The sequence below is a fragment of the Colias eurytheme genome, chromosome 21 (assembly GCF_061535395.1).
Source record: "Colias eurytheme isolate Ceu_HAF_F1 chromosome 21, ilColEury1 Martin Lab GWU primary, whole genome shotgun sequence".
Taxonomy (NCBI): Eukaryota; Metazoa; Arthropoda; class Insecta; order Lepidoptera; family Pieridae; genus Colias; species Colias eurytheme.
The window spans coordinates 3,637,295-3,655,855 of record NC_143000.1 but is presented as its reverse complement, the minus strand read 5'-3'; the positions used below and the strand labels follow the sequence as shown (position 1 = coordinate 3,655,855).

At 38.3% G+C, this 18,561-nt stretch overlaps 1 protein-coding gene across 2 annotated transcripts; it reads right to left on the bottom strand.

Annotated features, from left to right (window-relative positions):
• Positions 1-1,294: 1,294 nt before the first annotated feature.
• Positions 1,295-17,429, bottom strand: LOC149899034 (uncharacterized). Of its 2 annotated transcripts, none has more exons than XM_090114084.1 (16): positions 17,226-17,429; positions 14,641-17,139; positions 14,295-14,465; positions 13,840-13,941; positions 13,128-13,209; positions 9,398-9,555; positions 9,008-9,098; positions 8,637-8,760; positions 8,046-8,142; positions 6,951-7,103; positions 6,617-6,763; positions 6,092-6,304; positions 4,526-4,678; positions 4,238-4,316; positions 3,819-4,044; positions 1,295-2,291 (listed from the first exon to the last, which is right to left on the bottom strand). In XM_090114084.1, exons 1-16 carry the CDS (start codon positions 17,319-17,321, stop codon positions 1,727-1,729), a joined length of 4,956 nt encoding a protein of 1,651 aa, XP_089970210.1. In that variant the 5' UTR covers positions 17,322-17,429; the 3' UTR covers positions 1,295-1,726. The 2 variants fall into 2 exon arrangements, with proteins under 2 accessions (XP_089970210.1, XP_089970211.1); XM_090114085.1 differs by having other exon boundaries at positions 8,637-8,757.
• Positions 17,430-18,561: the final 1,132 nt, after the last annotated feature.

The following is an 18,561-nucleotide window of genomic DNA, read 5'->3' as shown; positions in this document are numbered from 1 at the left end:
TGTTTCACTATAACTTTCTCCCGCAAACATAACCCTATTATTAACGACTATAGTTATTAGTTATTACCCGCGTGAACTCTGTAAGAGACCTAGAAGTTAACCCTCGATTCTAAATTACATTTGAAACTGCACATCGAAAACACTGTATCAAAAGCATTCAAAATGTTAGGATTTATTATTCGAATAAATCATTAATCATCATCAGTCATTTAAGAAAACAATATGAAAACTCTATTCTATAATTTTGTTCGCAGTGTATTGGAGTTAGGTAGAGATCTGGAATCCTCTTTATAAGAATCACATTGAACGAATAGAAAAAGATCAAAATAAGTTTTTGAAATATCTAGATTATAAGTCAGGTTTTGAATTTACTTATAAAGTATTCAAACAGTGCCTCTATGCACCAGTTACAACCAGTTACAACCTTTACATATTCGGCGTACCTACATGCATCGATGCTGTATTTTTGTTTAAAGTTTCATAATTATATACATTCAACTTTTTTAGAAAAAAAATATATTTATAATCCCGCGACCCTTTTCACCTTCACAAATTACAAGACACATTCTATATTCCATTCTTAAAAAATAACTACAATAAAATTACTTTCGTGGTACGAGCTTGTGTTTGCTATAATAAAATATGTTTATGATTTTGGCATACATAATTTATCATAGTAGTGGTATATTGTAATTATTATACAAATAGTTAAGAAATGAAACTATAGGTAACCATGTTTATGTATTATTATTGTGTATTTTTTTTTTGTAAATGACTGTTTGTTTTTAAATTAAAAAAAATATATTCCTTATGTAATCATCATACATATCGACGATTTTACGTGACTGGTACGACGCAAGTCGCGGGACGGTGTAGATGGATTTGTATGGCGGTGTAGACAAAAATCGTACAGTATAAACTGGTATAAACAGTACAGTGCCTAATACATACCTAAAATTTCGTAATGTGAGTGATTTGGAGATTTGCACCTTTAGTCCATTGACATATTACCTTTTTTAGGCCATACTTGCGTTCTTTAGAGGACGCAATTTTATTTTTTTTATGTGTAGCCCCCTACTAATTTGTAGGGGTCAGTGTGAAGCTAAGTATTCTTTTAAAAATATATTCAATGTACAGTTTTGACTCCCTACGATTTTATTATATGTATACTTAGTATGTTCTTTCTTCTTTTACATAATATATATCGAAATATTTTTGGCCTGTCTTCTTTAAAATTTATCATCCTTTAAAATAAAGGCACTTGTGTGAATAAGGAGGAAAATTAAACAACACATTTTACATAAAGTCTTTTATTAAATTCATTACAGCATGGCATTGGACCACATTCTAAATAGCTTTCTATAAATTAGTATAAGTAACTCTCAAAATTTAAAAATGTGTACAAAAAAATTACTCTCCTTAACAATCTATATTCCGAAATAGACACAGAGATTCCTAGAATGTCGTATGGATTTGAATCGTAATAAATTAAGGCACGGTTGCGTTTCAAATAACTATTAAATGCATTTAAAAATCAACTGAAAATAATATTTTGTTAAAATTTCTGTATGGAAAAATAAATCGAACAATATTCTATCCTCATCTAAGGTGATAAAAAATTTTGCTCTAGCTATAAAACTCACTATCCGCTTATATACATGGAAGTATTTTACAGATGTCGCATCAGTTTTTTGCTACTTTTCAACATCTTACACACCAATAATAATTAGTCTATTTTGACGAGAAACTCTTCGATCTCTAACTTATGCCTCATAATCGCGGACAACACCACTTCAGTACTGCATACGACATTCAAAGTCTTCTCGGACTGCAGTAAATAGTACACTAAATGCAGATCGTTGGGCACGGTGAGCACCAAGTAGCTGTACGGCCTCTGGTTGTGCATCTCTTGTATGGAAACATAGGACCGTCGGTTCTTCTCAACTTTTCCCCCGCACAGTTCTATCATTTCCGTGAGACTCGCCTTGGCGGGTTTAACACAGGGAGTGAGGAAGAAGGTAACACCGTCAAACAGTTTCTTTCTCTGTTCCCCGCTCAGTAATACTTCGTCTATATCACATTTGAACATCTTGTTGAAGTCTTCGTCTCGGAGAGCGAATTTAGCTTCATCTGCGAATTTATTGAGTCTCTGGCTCTCGGTGACCCACTCTGTAGTGAGCAGATGTTTGACTGTTGTGAGACAGCTCACGAGCTTGCACGTGCGAACCAGTTTATCCATAACGAGATGCGACGCTTCGGCCGCTGATGTTACTACTAGCCCACCGAGTTGCCTGAAATAGAGTAATCGTTTAGAAAAAAGGAAAGAAACCCATTGAATCCATTTTGTTTAATGGTTTTAATATTTTATTTAGATAATATTAGATTATACCAACGAAAACAATATTATGTTAAAAAAATATTTATATCGCGATGCAGTCGTCTAAATACCCATTAAACGATAATATTTTTGATACAATTACCGTGACCTTGCCCATAAACACATAAAATCTACAAATTTTAATAAAAAATTAATAACTTCAGTGATGCATACAGTAATATTAACTACGATACGGACGACACAAGTCTAAATAAGGCTAACCCTCCACCACTACTTTAATGCGTATAATGTAAACCTGTTGTATTATTTCTGTTTGTCAACGAGCTCACATGTTTCTATATTATTCGAGTTTTCATCATATTTCGCAGTTTCACTGAAAATATTTGAAATCTTTGTAAGTATACTGAAGTTGGAAGAAATTTTATCCTCGAATTTTGGCATTAATATTATTGTACGCAAACAAATACAACACGTACAATAGTACGTTGTTGTAACAATGTACTATTGTTACAACAACATGCTATTACTATATTGAACGTACGAGAACAGCACGTTGGGCGCGCGTGCGCGGGGGGTGTCTGCTAGCGTATAGTACAGGGTGGACACTATAGTATATACCTAGGGCAGGCGGAAATTCGTACAATGACACGAAGTATTATTTTATCATCAAAATAAAACGATACCTATCGCTCTTCAGACACTACTTTATCGTTTACGCAGCGTACCGCTTTTCATGGTACAAGGTGAGGTGAGCGACGCGGTCGTTCAGAGATAACAAACTTGTTTTGACATGTCTGGATAAGGTGCGGATTAGGAAGCACAGCGAAACGCATTCACGCATTTCACTTTGAAATGCGCTTGCGTGTGGACAGTTTGAGTTTGGATATTTTCGATAATTAAAATTATTGGTTTTTTGGCTATTGTTTTCTGTTAAGTTTTATTTTGTTGTTAACACAATGCTGAAATAGTAATACATACGTACCTAAAAGCTAAAAGTAAATAATTCACTGATTTCATAAGATGTTTCTAGAATATTTATTATTATTTTTATTATAAAACACTTAGAAGTTAGAACCTAAGAGCAGAAGTGGTCTAACATTTTTTTTATTGTAAACTAGCGGTCCGCCCCGGCTTCGCCCGTGGTACATATTTACGTTTTCTCTACATAAGAACCATCCTCGTACTTCATGGAATATAATAAAAAAAGAATTATCGAAATCGGTTCAGCCGTTCTCGAGTTATGCGCTTACCAACACATTTTGCGATTCATTTTTATATATAAGATTGTGTCATACCTACAGCTTACTGCAAAGTAAGTTAGATATAATCAAGTCAAAGTGTTATGTAATGTACGTTACTGAAATAAAGATTTTCACTTTCACCCTTTAATAATGTTCTCAGGTTACACAAAGGTTGGTTACCCCTGTTAGGTCATTGTACGAATTTCCGCCTGCCTTAGGAACATACTATAGACACATACCTCACGACCGCAGCCAGTCGGTTCTGCGCCACGGCGGGAACGTTCGAGAACAGCACGCGCGGCGCCAGGTGCAGCGGGGGCGGGGCGGGCGGGGCGAGCGCGGGCGGCGGGGGAGGGGGGGAGCTGAGCCGCGGTCTCTTGGCGCGCCGCTCGCCCGCCGCCGCCGCTGAGCGCTTCGCCCGCTCGTGAGACTCTTGCGTTATGTTGATCGGCATCTTCCACGCGTCTGGGTATTTGAATTGGGAATAATTTATCAATCGTGTTTCAGTGATTTTCAACCAACGTTTACTGTTTCGTAATAATAAAACGTTGTGTAAAGGTTTATGTTATTTTAATATTTTCTTCAATATTGTGTAAAATAAGATATAATTTACATACGATTATAAATTTGAAAGTTTTAAAAGAAAAACCAAACTCACTCATCAGATGAGACACAAGACTATAGTCCATTCGGAACGGGCTCGCCAAGTTGAACTGTTGATATTTTGCATTCTCGATCTGAAATTATTCGGTAAATTTAACATTTGTACTATAACTATAAAAATGTGCAATATGTACGGTTATTTGGAAGGTAATTTACTACCAAATCAAAACTCAAATTCTTGGTGAATGCACCAAGTGGTAGGTTGGTCGTAAGTGAACTACTTACACCTCACATACAAGAACATTTAGAGCACACGATATCGTGTCGTGTGGTGTGTGTGTACCTGCGACAGCGCCGTCATGTTGCCGAGCAGCAGGTCGGTGAGCCAGGCGGCACTGACCACGGGGATGGCCCACTCCCTCGCGCGCCGGTACTTGTTGCCCTCCGCGCGCTTGCAGATCAGCACCGTGTTGTCGCGCGTCATGTACGGCGTCAGCTGACACACACAACGATTCTTTTACATGTTTATCTTGTTTGAAACTTTTATATGTTGCCAAAAAAGGTAAATTTTACTTTTTAAAAGCACTATCATGCTACAAACAGAGTGAAAAAGAGAATTAGTCAATTTTAGCTCATTATTAACTTTAAGCATTTTTATGTTTGATATGATTCTTCAAATTAAGTTTATTAAGTATGGAACCGTGATTATAAATGAATAATAATATAATACACTCTTAAATGCTGCTCGCTCCGCCCTTCCACTACTTCTCTACCGAACGAGCTTTTCACTAAGTCGAATTGCATGACTTTTAGGGTGTATAGCACTCACCTTGGCGCCGACCTGTCGCAGGCAGCAGGCCAGCCGGCGCCGCTCGTCGCGCCGCCAGCCCGACAGCGCGGCGCGGTGGTGCCGCGCGGGCCGCTCGCGCGCCGCGTACATGGCCGGCAGGTGTATAGCACTCACCTTGGCGCCGACCTGTCGCAGGCAGCAGGCCAGCCGGCGCCGCTCGTCGCGCCGCCAGCCCGACAGCGCGGCGCGGTGGTGCCGCGCGGGCCGCTCGCGCGCCGCGTACATGGCCGGCAGGTGTATAGCACTCACCTTGGCGCCGACCTGTCGCAGGCAGCAGGCCAGCCGGCGCCGCTCGTCGCGCCGCCAGCCCGACAGCGCGGCGCGGTGGTGCCGCGCGGGCCGCTCGCGCGCCGCGTACATGGCCGGCAGGTGTATAGCACTCACCTTGGCGCCGACCTGTCGCAGGCAGCAGGCCAGCCGGCGCCGCTCGTCGCGCCGCCAGCCCGACAGCGCGGCGCGGTGGTGCCGCGCGGGCCGCTCGCGCGCCGCGTACATGGCCGGCAGGTGTATAGCACTCACCTTGGCGCCGACCTGTCGCAGGCAGCAGGCCAGCCGGCGCCGCTCGTCGCGCCGCCAGCCCGACAGCGCGGCGCGGTGGTGCCGCGCGGGCCGCTCGCGCGCCGCGTACATGGCCGGCAGGTGTATAGCACTCACCTTGGCGCCGACCTGTCGCAGGCAGCAGGCCAGCCGGCGCCGCTCGTCGCGCCGCCAGCCCGACAGCGCGGCGCGGTGGTGCCGCGCGGGCCGCTCGCGCGCCGCGTACATGGCCGGCAGGTGTATAGCACTCACCTTGGCGCCGACCTGTCGCAGGCAGCAGGCCAGCCGGCGCCGCTCGTCGCGCCGCCAGCCCGACAGCGCGGCGCGGTGGTGCCGCGCGGGCCGCTCGCGCGCCGCGTACATGGCCGGCAGGTGTATAGCACTCACCTTGGCGCCGACCTGTCGCAGGCAGCAGGCCAGCCGGCGCCGCTCGTCGCGCCGCCAGCCCGACAGCGCGGCGCGGTGGTGCCGCGCGGGCCGCTCGCGCGCCGCGTACATGGCCGGCAGGTGTATAGCACTCACCTTGGCGCCGACCTGTCGCAGGCAGCAGGCCAGCCGGCGCCGCTCGTCGCGCCGCCAGCCCGACAGCGCGGCGCGGTGGTGCCGCGCGGGCCGCTCGCGCGCCGCGTACATGGCCGGCAGGTGTATCGCCTGCCACGGCGGTGCCACCGCACGCCGCTCCATCGTGTCCAGCACCCAGTACGCCGTCACGCACCGCTTAGCATCGCGCAGCGCCTGACGGATAAATATTGAAATGTTACAATTTACAATTTCGGTTATAATGTCTTGTCAATAATCTTAATTAATCTGTCAAACGTTTGTGAACTTAACAAAAACAAAAAGCGTGCATGCCGAACACACGTGTGTCAGAAGTGAAACTTTTTTGCCAAGAATCAAAGATACCAAAATCGTCACCTTACTTCACGACGTGATTATACTACCATGACGCGACCTTGACATTTTAAAACTTTTTTTTACAATATTCAAAAAAACCATCACAATATATAATTTGGTTTTATAACATCCTGTATATAGCGTATCACGTACCTGCATGACGACGCCGTGGCGCTGCGTCTCGCACAGCACGTGCGTGACGCGCGCGCAGTAGCCCGCCTCCACCTCGCCGCCGCGCCGCTGGATCGCCTCCGTCCAGCGCGCCACGCGCTCGCTGCCCACCGACTGCTGGTACTCCACCTGTGCACAAACATTATATTATACAGAGTGGAACATTTTTATGCACCCTGGAGGAAAGGTGCATTAAATATATTTTTCAAAAAATTTACCCACATACATTTTTGAACATCTATATTAAATTTACACTATATTTAATGTTAAAAAACTTAAATCGAAGAGATGTTTTTACACAAACAAAAATACTTACCACATGAAAAACACAGCCAAGCAGGAACAGATCAGGAGGCAGTTTAAGGTTAGGATTGTGTCCGTAGAACTGCGCACGAGGCGGCGCCGCTCGCACTGCGCCCACCCCGCCCACGCTGCCGTACACTTTGTTACCCACTACCGTGCTACCGGCCTGTGAACATTTGCAATCATAAATAAGAATTATTAGATTTTTGTACTCATTAAAATTACGCTTCTTAATCGCTAAACGAAACTTGAATTTATTGTTTCACTAGCGACCCGCCCCGGCTTCGCACGGGTGCAATGCTGATACTAAATACACTACAGAAAAATTGTGAACGTTGTATAGGTATAAAAATATAGCGGCCCGCTCCGGCCTCCGGCATCGCACGGGTATAAAATACATAGCCGGGCGGCCGCAAACGCTACGTCCTGCAATTTTTAAATCTGTAATATCTTCGAAAATATTCACTTAAATCATACGGTGTAAAGGGCCATATAGATCTATATTAAATGAACAATGTATCCATGGTATTTAATTGGTTAAGGATTAATGCTGTATTGGTTAAAATCGCTTCGAAAATTAGCCATTACATATTTGTCGTAAAAAGTAAATGACAAAAAAAGTTATTGTGGGTTATCCATAAGAGATAGACATATACCATCGCGGACTTTTCTGTAGACCTTTTCAATGTGTATAATACTTAGTACATTATTTTGATAAAACTCGTAGGGTTCAGCCTGCGTTTGCAATGTAAGCGGAATAAATGTAATTTTTTACGACATCACATTAGAAACCTCAAAAATAACAGTACTTCTCCACTACTTAATGGATCTTATTATACATATAAACCTTCCTCTTGAATCACTCTATCTATTAAAAAAAACCGCATCAAAATCCGTTGCGTAGTTTCAAAGATTTAAGCGTACAAAGGGACATAGGGACATAGGGACAGGGAAAGCGACTTTGTTTTATACTATGTAGTGATTAAAAACTTCTACCTAAAATATTTTGCACAAATACACGATTCAACCATTTGTTCCTACACATACCTTTTTTCAATAGTAAAATAAACCTTATCACTTTAGCAATAAAGTATACACTAGCACATACCGGTGCAGGCACTGTGTGCGGGTGATGTGTGGCGCCAAGTAAAAGGCGCGCCGGAGCTCGCACCGCACCTCCCGCCGCGTGTGCAGCCGTCATCAACCTGTATTGACATGATTATGTATTAAAATAGGGTAATATCTAGTTATATCGGGGCCACCCGCAGTACATGCATGTGACGTCGTATTTGTTAACGCGGCATAACTACGGCCACCCTGCATCGCCTTAATGCGTTTTGTATTTCTTCGAACGCAGATTGTAGCGTTGCATTTTTGTTTAGAGATAAGTTTATAGTTTTAAGTTCTCATTCTGGATGTAGAGAGCATATATTAAAGACGTTTAAATTAAATCTTGTGTTTTTAAAAAACGTCCTTCGGTCCGTCGAAATTTGAGTCGAAACTTGATCTATTGAATGTTTGCTATAAACGCACAATCGCCTAAATAAATCGGTTGCAAGTGGAATTTAGATTTTTTTTTTCTCCTTATTATGAAGTGTCCGTAAATTACTTTCAGTTCAACGTAGCACCATTTTTTAAGACATTTAAAAAACGTTTAGAAATTTATAAAACTGCATACAATTTTACTTATTATGTATACCTTAGGGTACCGGCCGCAGATGGTTCATGATCAGACGGCGGTGCTGTTCCTTGCAAGCGTATGGACAGCATGTTAGCCAGCGCTGTCTTCGTCTTGGGATTCACCAGCAATGCACCAGCACCTGCTGATAAAATAAAATCGCTTTTAATTGTACATTTTATTTCTTTCATTGAGGAAATCATAGATTGGATACGTTATTTGATATGTTAGTTAAATTAAAAAACCATTTTATCTCTTTTTATTAAAAATCATTATATGAAGTGTTATTTCAACAACATGAATGTTTATGATAAGTTAAAAGAATATCTTCAGTTATGCACATAATTGCCTTTTATTGTATTTAATTCAAACGAAAAGGATAAAATACCTACCTTGTTGTTGTTCCGGTGTGGTAGGAGTCAAAATAGCATCGACTTGTTGTTCTTGTAGTGGAGTTACCACATGTTGCGTTACAGGCGCCACCTAACGGAATTTAACCTTAATTATATAGAAATCAAATAGGTTATAAAATATTAGCTCACAAATTTCTTCATAAACTAAAATACATAAGGAAGCAATATAATTTTTACAGCATTCCTCTCGATGGTTCCTCTCGATTAGGTATACTAAAATGTTAATTTTTATTTTTATTTTTTATTCCATCCAACAATTTACTATCCCTATTAAAACAATATTTAATCAATAAATATTACGATGATACAGTAAATAGTCAATACATAAATTTTCCGCGTGAAAAACTAACACAAAATATCTTCAGTCACCTGTTTAGCGGTCTGATGGTGTGCACGGTCCCTTTGCGCCTGCAACTGTTGCAGCCGATACTGCTGTTGTCGTTGCAACTGTTGTAACTGCGTCTCTACGCCCGCGCCCACTGTTGTAGTCCCACCTACATTACCTACACTCCCTCCTACTCCACCTACTGGAAGTAAAATAACGAATTTGTATACAGTTATGACTGTATTTTTTTCCTTTCTTGGTTTTTGTTACTCCATAACTCTGTAGGTTCGCAACGGATTTACGTGATTCTGTTAATGTTTTGTAAAAATCAGTAGTGATATTTTCCTGGATAAGGAACTGTCATACTACAGTTTCGGGGGTAAATGTTAAAAATATGTAATGACGATTCAAAAGTACTTCAAGAAGGAGTCTAATTGAATAAATACATGTTTGAGTTTAAGTGTTTGAGTTATCTATCCAGAAAAGTTCCACTACTTTATGTAGAAAATAATTATTGCAAATATTTGTCGTCGTGAGATGACAAATATTGTGACAAGTTTGTTTTTTGTAAAATATGATTATTCATATTACATTCATAACTATAAAATAATATTACTTGTAAAAATTACCTCGAGAAATTGTTATACGTATCTTGAACAAATATAATTATTATAGAAGCGGAAAGCGAGGTGTGTCTCTTTAAAAGGCAAATGCTAAATAACTGTATAATAACTATATTTTATTTCAATATTAATTAAATAACTTAATTTTAGAGCATAATAAACCGTATATAGTAGTGTTTTTTTACTTCAATTGATACCAATAAATATAATCTGCTATCAAATACTTGAAATACCATCATTTCAGTATTATAATTAGAAAATTTAGGAAATAGCATATTTCATTCCACACAACTTTATTTTCCGAATATGATTATAATTCATTTTTAAAATTTATGATAAAGATTTATTTGTATCCCAATATAGAAACTTACCACCAGACTCCTCTATATCCATTGTAACCCAACACTAATTGACACTACGGCGCAATCAAAGCCTCAATATGAACTTAGGTATAACTTCAAGTCAACAAACATGAAACTTTACCCCAACCAAATGGCGACTACACAAATATTCTCGAGATACTTAGAACATGAGGAACATTGAAATTATAATTTTTGATCATTGACGTCGAACATTATGTATGAATGACCATTTGAATAACAAAATTTGTCAGCACACCAAACCCTCATGCTCTTAGATAAAAAAACATAATCCCGTTTCATGTTGCATAAGTATCTAGTGAATAAATAAGTTTTCTATTTACCAAGGTAGTGGGAAGATTATGAATCAATTTTGTAGTAATGGTAAAACTTAAAAAGTTATTTATTTAATTAATTAAAAAAAATAATAACAAAACATTTTTCTGATTTCTCCATTTGTAAGATTTGTTATATTTTTTTTTAAATATAATATTGATAATTAATAATAAAATTTAAATAGGAGTCTTCTAATTTGAATGTAAATTGAATATAATATTAATTAAACCTTTTGTACTTCGCATCCAAACAGATATATATTATACTGTACATTGTAATATTAAATGGTGTGGTACAATAAATGATTAAATAAATAAATAAATAAATAATTGCTTTTTTAATACCCTTGTCAATTAAGTTTTTTTATTGTCAAAATATATCTCTACCACAGAACAGTAAAAACATATAGAAGTGCTGTAATGTCTAATTAGTATGAAAACCAGTGTCGCCAAACCCACACATTTAAACCGATAGTTATACAGTACACTACAAGTAAACTATGCCTTTGATTGGACAGCTTAATTTGAGTAAAAACTGACTTAGGTTATAAATTCAGCATTTCAATATGTACCCTAACGCACGATGTTACGGTTTATTTTAGTATAACATCCCTAGGTATATTAGCTGTTTTGTTTCTCATTGCACAGAAATTCCAAATTCGAAAACATTCAGCTACTCCACAACAGAGGGCGTTAGTTTTCGATAGATATAAATTTGAAACGCAACACACAATAAGGTTGAAATTTGTGTCACTCAACATTAATGACATTAACTTGATATTTATCTGATGCTATGCTCTGAGGGATGTCAGCCTTGTTATCGATAATTCACAAATAAATATTTTTTGTGTATTTTTTTTTCTTTCTTTTATATGAGTATAGTATAATGCGTCACATTTTGGAGTATGTTTATTACTACTAAGTACGTCTTTTTATATTATTATTATTAAATAAAAAACGGAATAGAATAGTATAAATCTATATTTACAAAATACAAACAGAAAATATGCATTATTTTAAATCTTGGAACTGCTGTAGGTTTGATGTATCGGTGGCCTTTGTTAGACCGCTTAGTACTGTTCGGCATCCAGTTAACTCGTCACGTTGCATTTATCCATTTCTCTTTTAAATTAGCCTCTTTGGGTAATCTATAAATAAATTAGACAAATGAAAGCTAAGGAAAAATAAAATAAAATTTAATATTTATAATGTTTGTCTTTTCTAAAGTATCGATACTGTCGATATGCACCACAAGCATCACTAAAGCGACATTCGTTTGTTTATTGCAATAATATTCCAGAAAGTCTTGTTTGCTGTTCAATCTATAATAGTACTAATTTCTTATGGAATCAGGTTCATTTTGACTAGATATTTGTATACAATTTTGACAAATTACCACAAGCGAAGTTATAACATAAAATATAATTAAAATAAATTAAATTATGACTTACCGACGGTATGAAATGCCTTCATTGCTGATATTATTTCGTCTGCTATCATTTTTGCACTCTTTATACCGAACAACACGTCCTAATCTTCTTATATATAAAAATGAATCGCAAAATGTGTTGGTAAGCGCATAACTCGAGAACGGCTGAACCGATTTCGATAATTCTTTTTTTATTATATTCCTTGAAGTACGAGGATGGTTTTTATGTAGAGAAAACGTAAATATGTACCACGGGCGAAGCCGGGGCGGACCGCTAGTTAATGAATAAATATGGAAAAAAGGTTTGACAGCTGACAACCGACTCGAATATATTTCTGCGCACAACTGAGAGCAAGTTAGGTGATCTAAACTTATCATTGACACGTGGGCCACGCCCACATCACACTTCTATCTACTTTACTGTTCTGTGATCTCTACTAATTATTTTTCTTAAATATGAATACTTGCCAATAAATTTCAAATACATATTTTAAAAATGATTAAAATAGATATTTTTTAATTTAATACAAAAAAAAATTTAATACAAAAAAAATTTAATACAAAGTATTTTTGTCAACTATTTATCTGAATAAATGCAATATCTAATGATACTACGTGACCAAGCCAACTAGACCCTTTTCAACTGTCACGTCACCCGCCCATGTCTCGGGTACAGATAGCAAAAAAAGAATATTAATAATATCACTGTTCGCTCTCCGCTATGAATAGTCTTATTTTTCCCCATTTCGAGGGCTGTCTATGAATATCAACACAGTAAAAACTTAAACAATTAACAACAAAAAACTTAACAGTCAACAACTAGCTTTAACGATTAATAATAAAAAGTACAGAAATAACTAGCGATGCGAAACATACGAATGCGTTGATGCTGCGAATCGTACTAAGGCGAACGCGGTACCTGAGGCGGTAAGCGGGCGGGGAGGCCGCATTCCACCCGAGCGTCTAGTTGGCTTGGTCGAATAGTATATAACAACTATTTACTATATATTTATTTAATGCAATAATACCTGGAGACTGTGGTGTCTGTGACGGAGTCGCGGCGGGAATTGTAGCAGTTCTAATTCCTGGCTGTTGCACTTGCCATTGTACCTGATATAATTGCGATATCTATACATCTATACAAATATTATAAAGAGGAAAGGTTTGATTTTTTGTTTGTTTGTTTGTATGAATTGAATAGGCTCCGAAACTACTTGGCAGATTTGAAAAATTCTTTCACTGTTGGAAAGCTACATCATTTCTGAGTGACATAGGCTAGGTTTTATCCCGGAAATCCCACGGGAACGGGAACTATGCGGGTTTTTTTTTGAAAACGCGGGCGAAGCCGCAGGCGGAAAGCTAGTATAGTAATAAAACACTTTTCTAAATGCAGTTTAAATTGACAACTATCATTTTAACCGCAACTTCACCTGTAGAACAAAATCCTATGGGAATAGGCAGTTTCAACGCGGCCTCTACCCTTCTATCTCCAGACACAAAAATCATATCATAAAATCGCTCCATAACGTGCGTACAAATATATAAGTTATTTTTTAATACAGGAGCAAATTATCAGTTCAGGAATACACAGCCTGGAGTGAAAATTACTGTTGGGGGCATCCAGGAGATTAAAAATGCACAAGGATAAATAAATCAAATGCTGAATTCTCATACATATAACAAAAAAATAATAATAAAATAAATGTCTATAAAAATATTGCTCAAAAAATCATAACTAACCTGCTGTTGTTGCGAAAGACCGGGCGGCAAGGGGCTCCGTATGAACGTCACGTTTTGTGTCGCCTGCAGCCCACCACCCGGCGCTCCCGATACTACTGGTTGCTGCAAATAATAAAATATAGTTCACAATGTGGTCCGAGTTCGAATTCCGGTTGTCGAATTTTGAAAAATAAAATATTGCTGCTAGTGAATGTGTGCGACTGAGAGGTCCTATCCAATTATACCATGCGACAGAAGAGGACTCAGCTTAGCAGCTGTTTAAAGTCCATTTAATGCCCATGCCCATTTAATGGCTTTAATAACTCAGGCCCCGGAATCACAGACACAATAGAAAATCTATTGTGTCGGGGACCGATCGGGCCGTTCGGGGCTCAATGGGTTAAATGGAAAAGGAGCCATTAAATGGGCGGATTCACTAGCAGCAAATCGTCACACAGTAATCAGCTGTACTGTACCTGCTGCTGCGCCAGAGCGCGCTGTATCTGCAGCTGGCGGCGCTTCTGCAGCTGCGCCACGAATATGGCGCGCTGCTGCGAGTCCATCTGCTGCAGCTGCGCGTGCGTCTGAGCGTCCAGGTGGATCAGTTGTCGTCCACCACCGCCTGCGGTCCATGATACTTGCAGCGGCTGTACATGTTATGGATTAAGTTAGTTATGTAAATTAAAAACAATATTCTTTTTTTTTTTCTAAAATCAAATATTTTTTCAATGTTATAGTTGAAACAGATTATAGCCAATAAGGATATGAAAAAGTAAAAATCGATTAATTCGAATCGAAATATTGATTAAAACTGTTACTCACCCTTTGTCCAACTCCAGTAGGTTGTCCAATGGGTTGCCGTTGCTGTATATACTGTTGTTGTTGCCAAGAAACATTCTGCCCACCCTGTACGATTTGCTGCCCACCTGGTGACACTATTTGCTGTCCACCACTATGAGTTATTATCTGCTGAATGCCCCCACCAGTAATTTGCCCTCCAGGCTGTGGAGACTGAGGCACCTGTGATAATACTTGTTGCCCCTGACCAACATTTTGGCCAATTATCTGTTGGCCAGACTGTGATACAATCTGCTGTGGTGATTGAGCTATCACTACTTGATGTTGCTGCCCCTGTTGTGTTATAACATGCTGACCCCCTTGAGACAAAACTTGTTGAGTACCCTGAGTGAGTATTTGTTGTCCACCCTGGTTGACCAATTGACCTCCCTGATGGACTATTTGGCTCTGTGACACTATTTGTTGTCCACCCTGCAATGTAACTTGTTGGTTGCCATGAACAAGTATTTGCTGTTGGCCAGTATGCTGATTTATCAAAACTTGCTGTGGTTGAACAATCTGTTGTTGTCCGGCATTATTCAGGAGTTGTTGTTTCTGTACCAGTATTTGATGATGCGTCTGACTTATTGATTGACCTTGAGATCCAATGGATTGCTGTAAAATCTGTTGAGATTGTTGTACCGCATGCTGTGGACTCAGTTGCGACTGTTGGTTGTTTATCAATGCTTGCTGTTGAGTTTGCATAATCTGCTGTTGTAATATAACTTGATTTTGAGGATTTCTTGACTGAACTAATGGACTTCTGATTATCTGATGTTGACCTTGGACATTTTGTACCATTTGAATATTCTGCTGTCTCCATGTTCCTTGCACTGGCATGTTTCCACTCTGCTGACCTTGTATTGATTGTTGTATTTGCTGACCAATGACAGATTGCTGAGAAGTATTACTAACTAATTGGCTCATCTGTCCTTGATTGGATTGGGCTTGAGAAGTAACAAGGCCTTGTTGTACTCCCATATTAATATTTTGTTGCTGATTAGTAAGCGATTGAACAGTTTGCTGTTGAATCATGCCTTGATTTTGTGATGAATGTTGTTGACCAGAACTCATCATCTGTTGTTGGCTTATCACTTGATTTTGGCCAAGATTTTGATTAAGTTTTGCATTTTGTAAGCTCTGTTGTAAATTTTGAGTTGACTGTGCCAATTGCTGAGCAATATTTTGCACGGCGCTTTGCTGACTTAGAGTAAGACTTTGTTTCATAGACATATTCTGTTGATTAAGCTGTGCTTGCTGCAAATTATTTGCTTGTTGTAAATTATTAGCACTTTGACTTAGCATTTGACTAATGCTCTCAATTTGTTGTTGAGCTGAAGTCATAGATGTATTCTGAGATTGAGAAACATTCTGTGATTGTTGTACATGATGTTGATTACTTTGAATATGTTGCTGAATTTGACCAGAAATATTTTGATTCATCTGAGAAACATTAGGTTGAGTAAATCCTTGTTGCAGCATTTGCATTCTGAGTTGATGTTGTTGCAACAACTTTTGTTGCTGTATTTGTATGGCAGATAGCCCATGAGGCTGTGGTGACTGTTGAGTTTGTGAATAACCTTGTTGCATATTAGATTGTTGATTCTGAATATTAACATTTGCTTGTGATATAGCAGGATTCTGCCCAAACTTCTGTATAAGCTGGGAATTCTGTTGAACACCCTGTATTTGCACATTCTGCGTTATTCCTTGTGGTAAAGATTTTGTTACAATACTTGTTGTATTAGAAGCAGTGGTGTAGCCCATTGAATTAGCATTAGAAGTTGTAACTGCTGAAGAATTAGCTGATGATGGATTATGATTCCATGGCATTCTTTGCTTGAGTTTATCTAAAAGTGCTTTTGTATCTTCATTTTTACCTTCTGACATGTTTTGAGTTGGTACTTCGTTTTTTGCAATGCCTTCTTCAAAATCGAATCCTGTTATTGCACTAATACGATCCATTGGTTTTGGTGGCGGAGGTGGTTTTGGTATAACCAATAATTTAGGGTGAAATACCTCAGCCACCGCCTGTATTCTAGCTCGTAAGCTCTCTAAAACCCAATCTGGAGTGACGATTTTAATTTTATAGGACAGTGAGAGTGCTGAATTGTATTTTTTACTTGATGTTGAGCCACAGATCAAATGAGTACACTGACTATCCAAATTTAACTTCACTCTTCCACCATGATATGTTAATAGCGCAAATAACGTTTTGGCGTCAGCTGGAGTCACTTTGGATACACATGCAACAACATTTGAGAATATTTTATTTTTGCTAGGAAAGTATGGCTTTGTGTTCGCCAATTTTTTTAATCTAGCACAGGCAAGGACCCAATTTTCGTTCACAGCAGGAATCTGATAGATGTCCTGAGCTTCATCAATGTCTGTATCGGCAGCATTTTGACCACAAATTAGATGAGTAACGTAGTCAGAAAAATATTTTGTATTTTCACCTCCACCTGACTGAAGTAACTGCATAATCTGTAAAAACAACAAAGCGCGAGACCAGTTAAACCACATATCAATAAATAAATAAAAATAAAAACAAGAAAAACATAACAACAAACCCTTTCCGAGACATCGCCAGAGAGGTAATATTTGACATCTTTAAAAATCGCCTCTTGAACTGTTAAAAAATCTATATCATCAACAATCGTTACCATTTTCTGTTTTACAAACTAATAAAAACACAAGTCTCAAATAATCATTTTTATATCATCTTTTGAGCGCCGAAAATGAAAACTTATGCCAGAGCCTCCATCATGATTACAAATAAATCACAGAGCAAATAAATGTTACCATTTGTTGTCACTTCAAAAAAAGAAAAATTCAACTTCGACAATGTGTTCGACAACAGGCAATATGATAAGAGTAATTTGTTTTCCTTAATTAAGCAAAATTATCAACTTGATTTAAATTAGAAAAATTTAAAATGTATCCATTTCCATTAAAAATGTAACATCACGTAAACCTATTAGCAATTTTGTTTTATGCTAAATGTGCGTTTTACTTTCATCACATTTATTATAAAATGCATAAAATCATATCTATATTCCAAAAATAAAGTATGTTCTCTAAAGTATTTTTTTACAATTATGTTAAAATGGCTATTAATAATCAGAATCGTGTAGCAGAATCATAATATATTATTAGTAGTCTGTACCGATCTGTACGGACTAAATATAGTCTGTGCAGATCGGTACAGACTATACATAATAGGAAATACGTCACAAAACAAGTCTCGTTCGCGCCAAGGCTGTCAGCGCCTCTAATAATATTGCCAGTATTATTTTATTTTGATATTTTTTCTGTTTTGTAATAAATTATACTTGTCTTGTACTATTTTGTTTAAATACCCTCAGAGTTGATGAAAATAGACGTGAAAAAGGTTATAGAAAATACCGCTACATTTGCGTTAAGTATGTAAGTATGTTTATTGATTTATTTTACGCAAAGGTATTGAAAATTATGTAGAGGTATTGAAAAGTATGAGTTAATATTATGTAGAGGATTTCTATCAATTATATTTTAGCACCCTAATTTAAGTAAGTAACAATGGTGTGTAAAGTGTGTATATGTTACACATTTAATTATATTATAGTAAGTATTTCAATCACATATCAATGGAATCCTTTCTTAGATAGAAGATAGAGCAGCTATTCATAACTTATTACATCTTCACGGTTTTAGTTTTATTATGTGCATAATGATGTATTTATCACACATCCATATTGTTAGTAATGAATTATTATATGATATACTTAGTATTCATGAAATTAAATTTAAGAATTTTATAATTTGTGGAACAAGGAAGGAAAATTAAAAGGGAACAATCGGATGGACACATACCTACACCTTAGAGACGAGTAATGGGTATACGATTATGGTTTCATATGCTTTCAC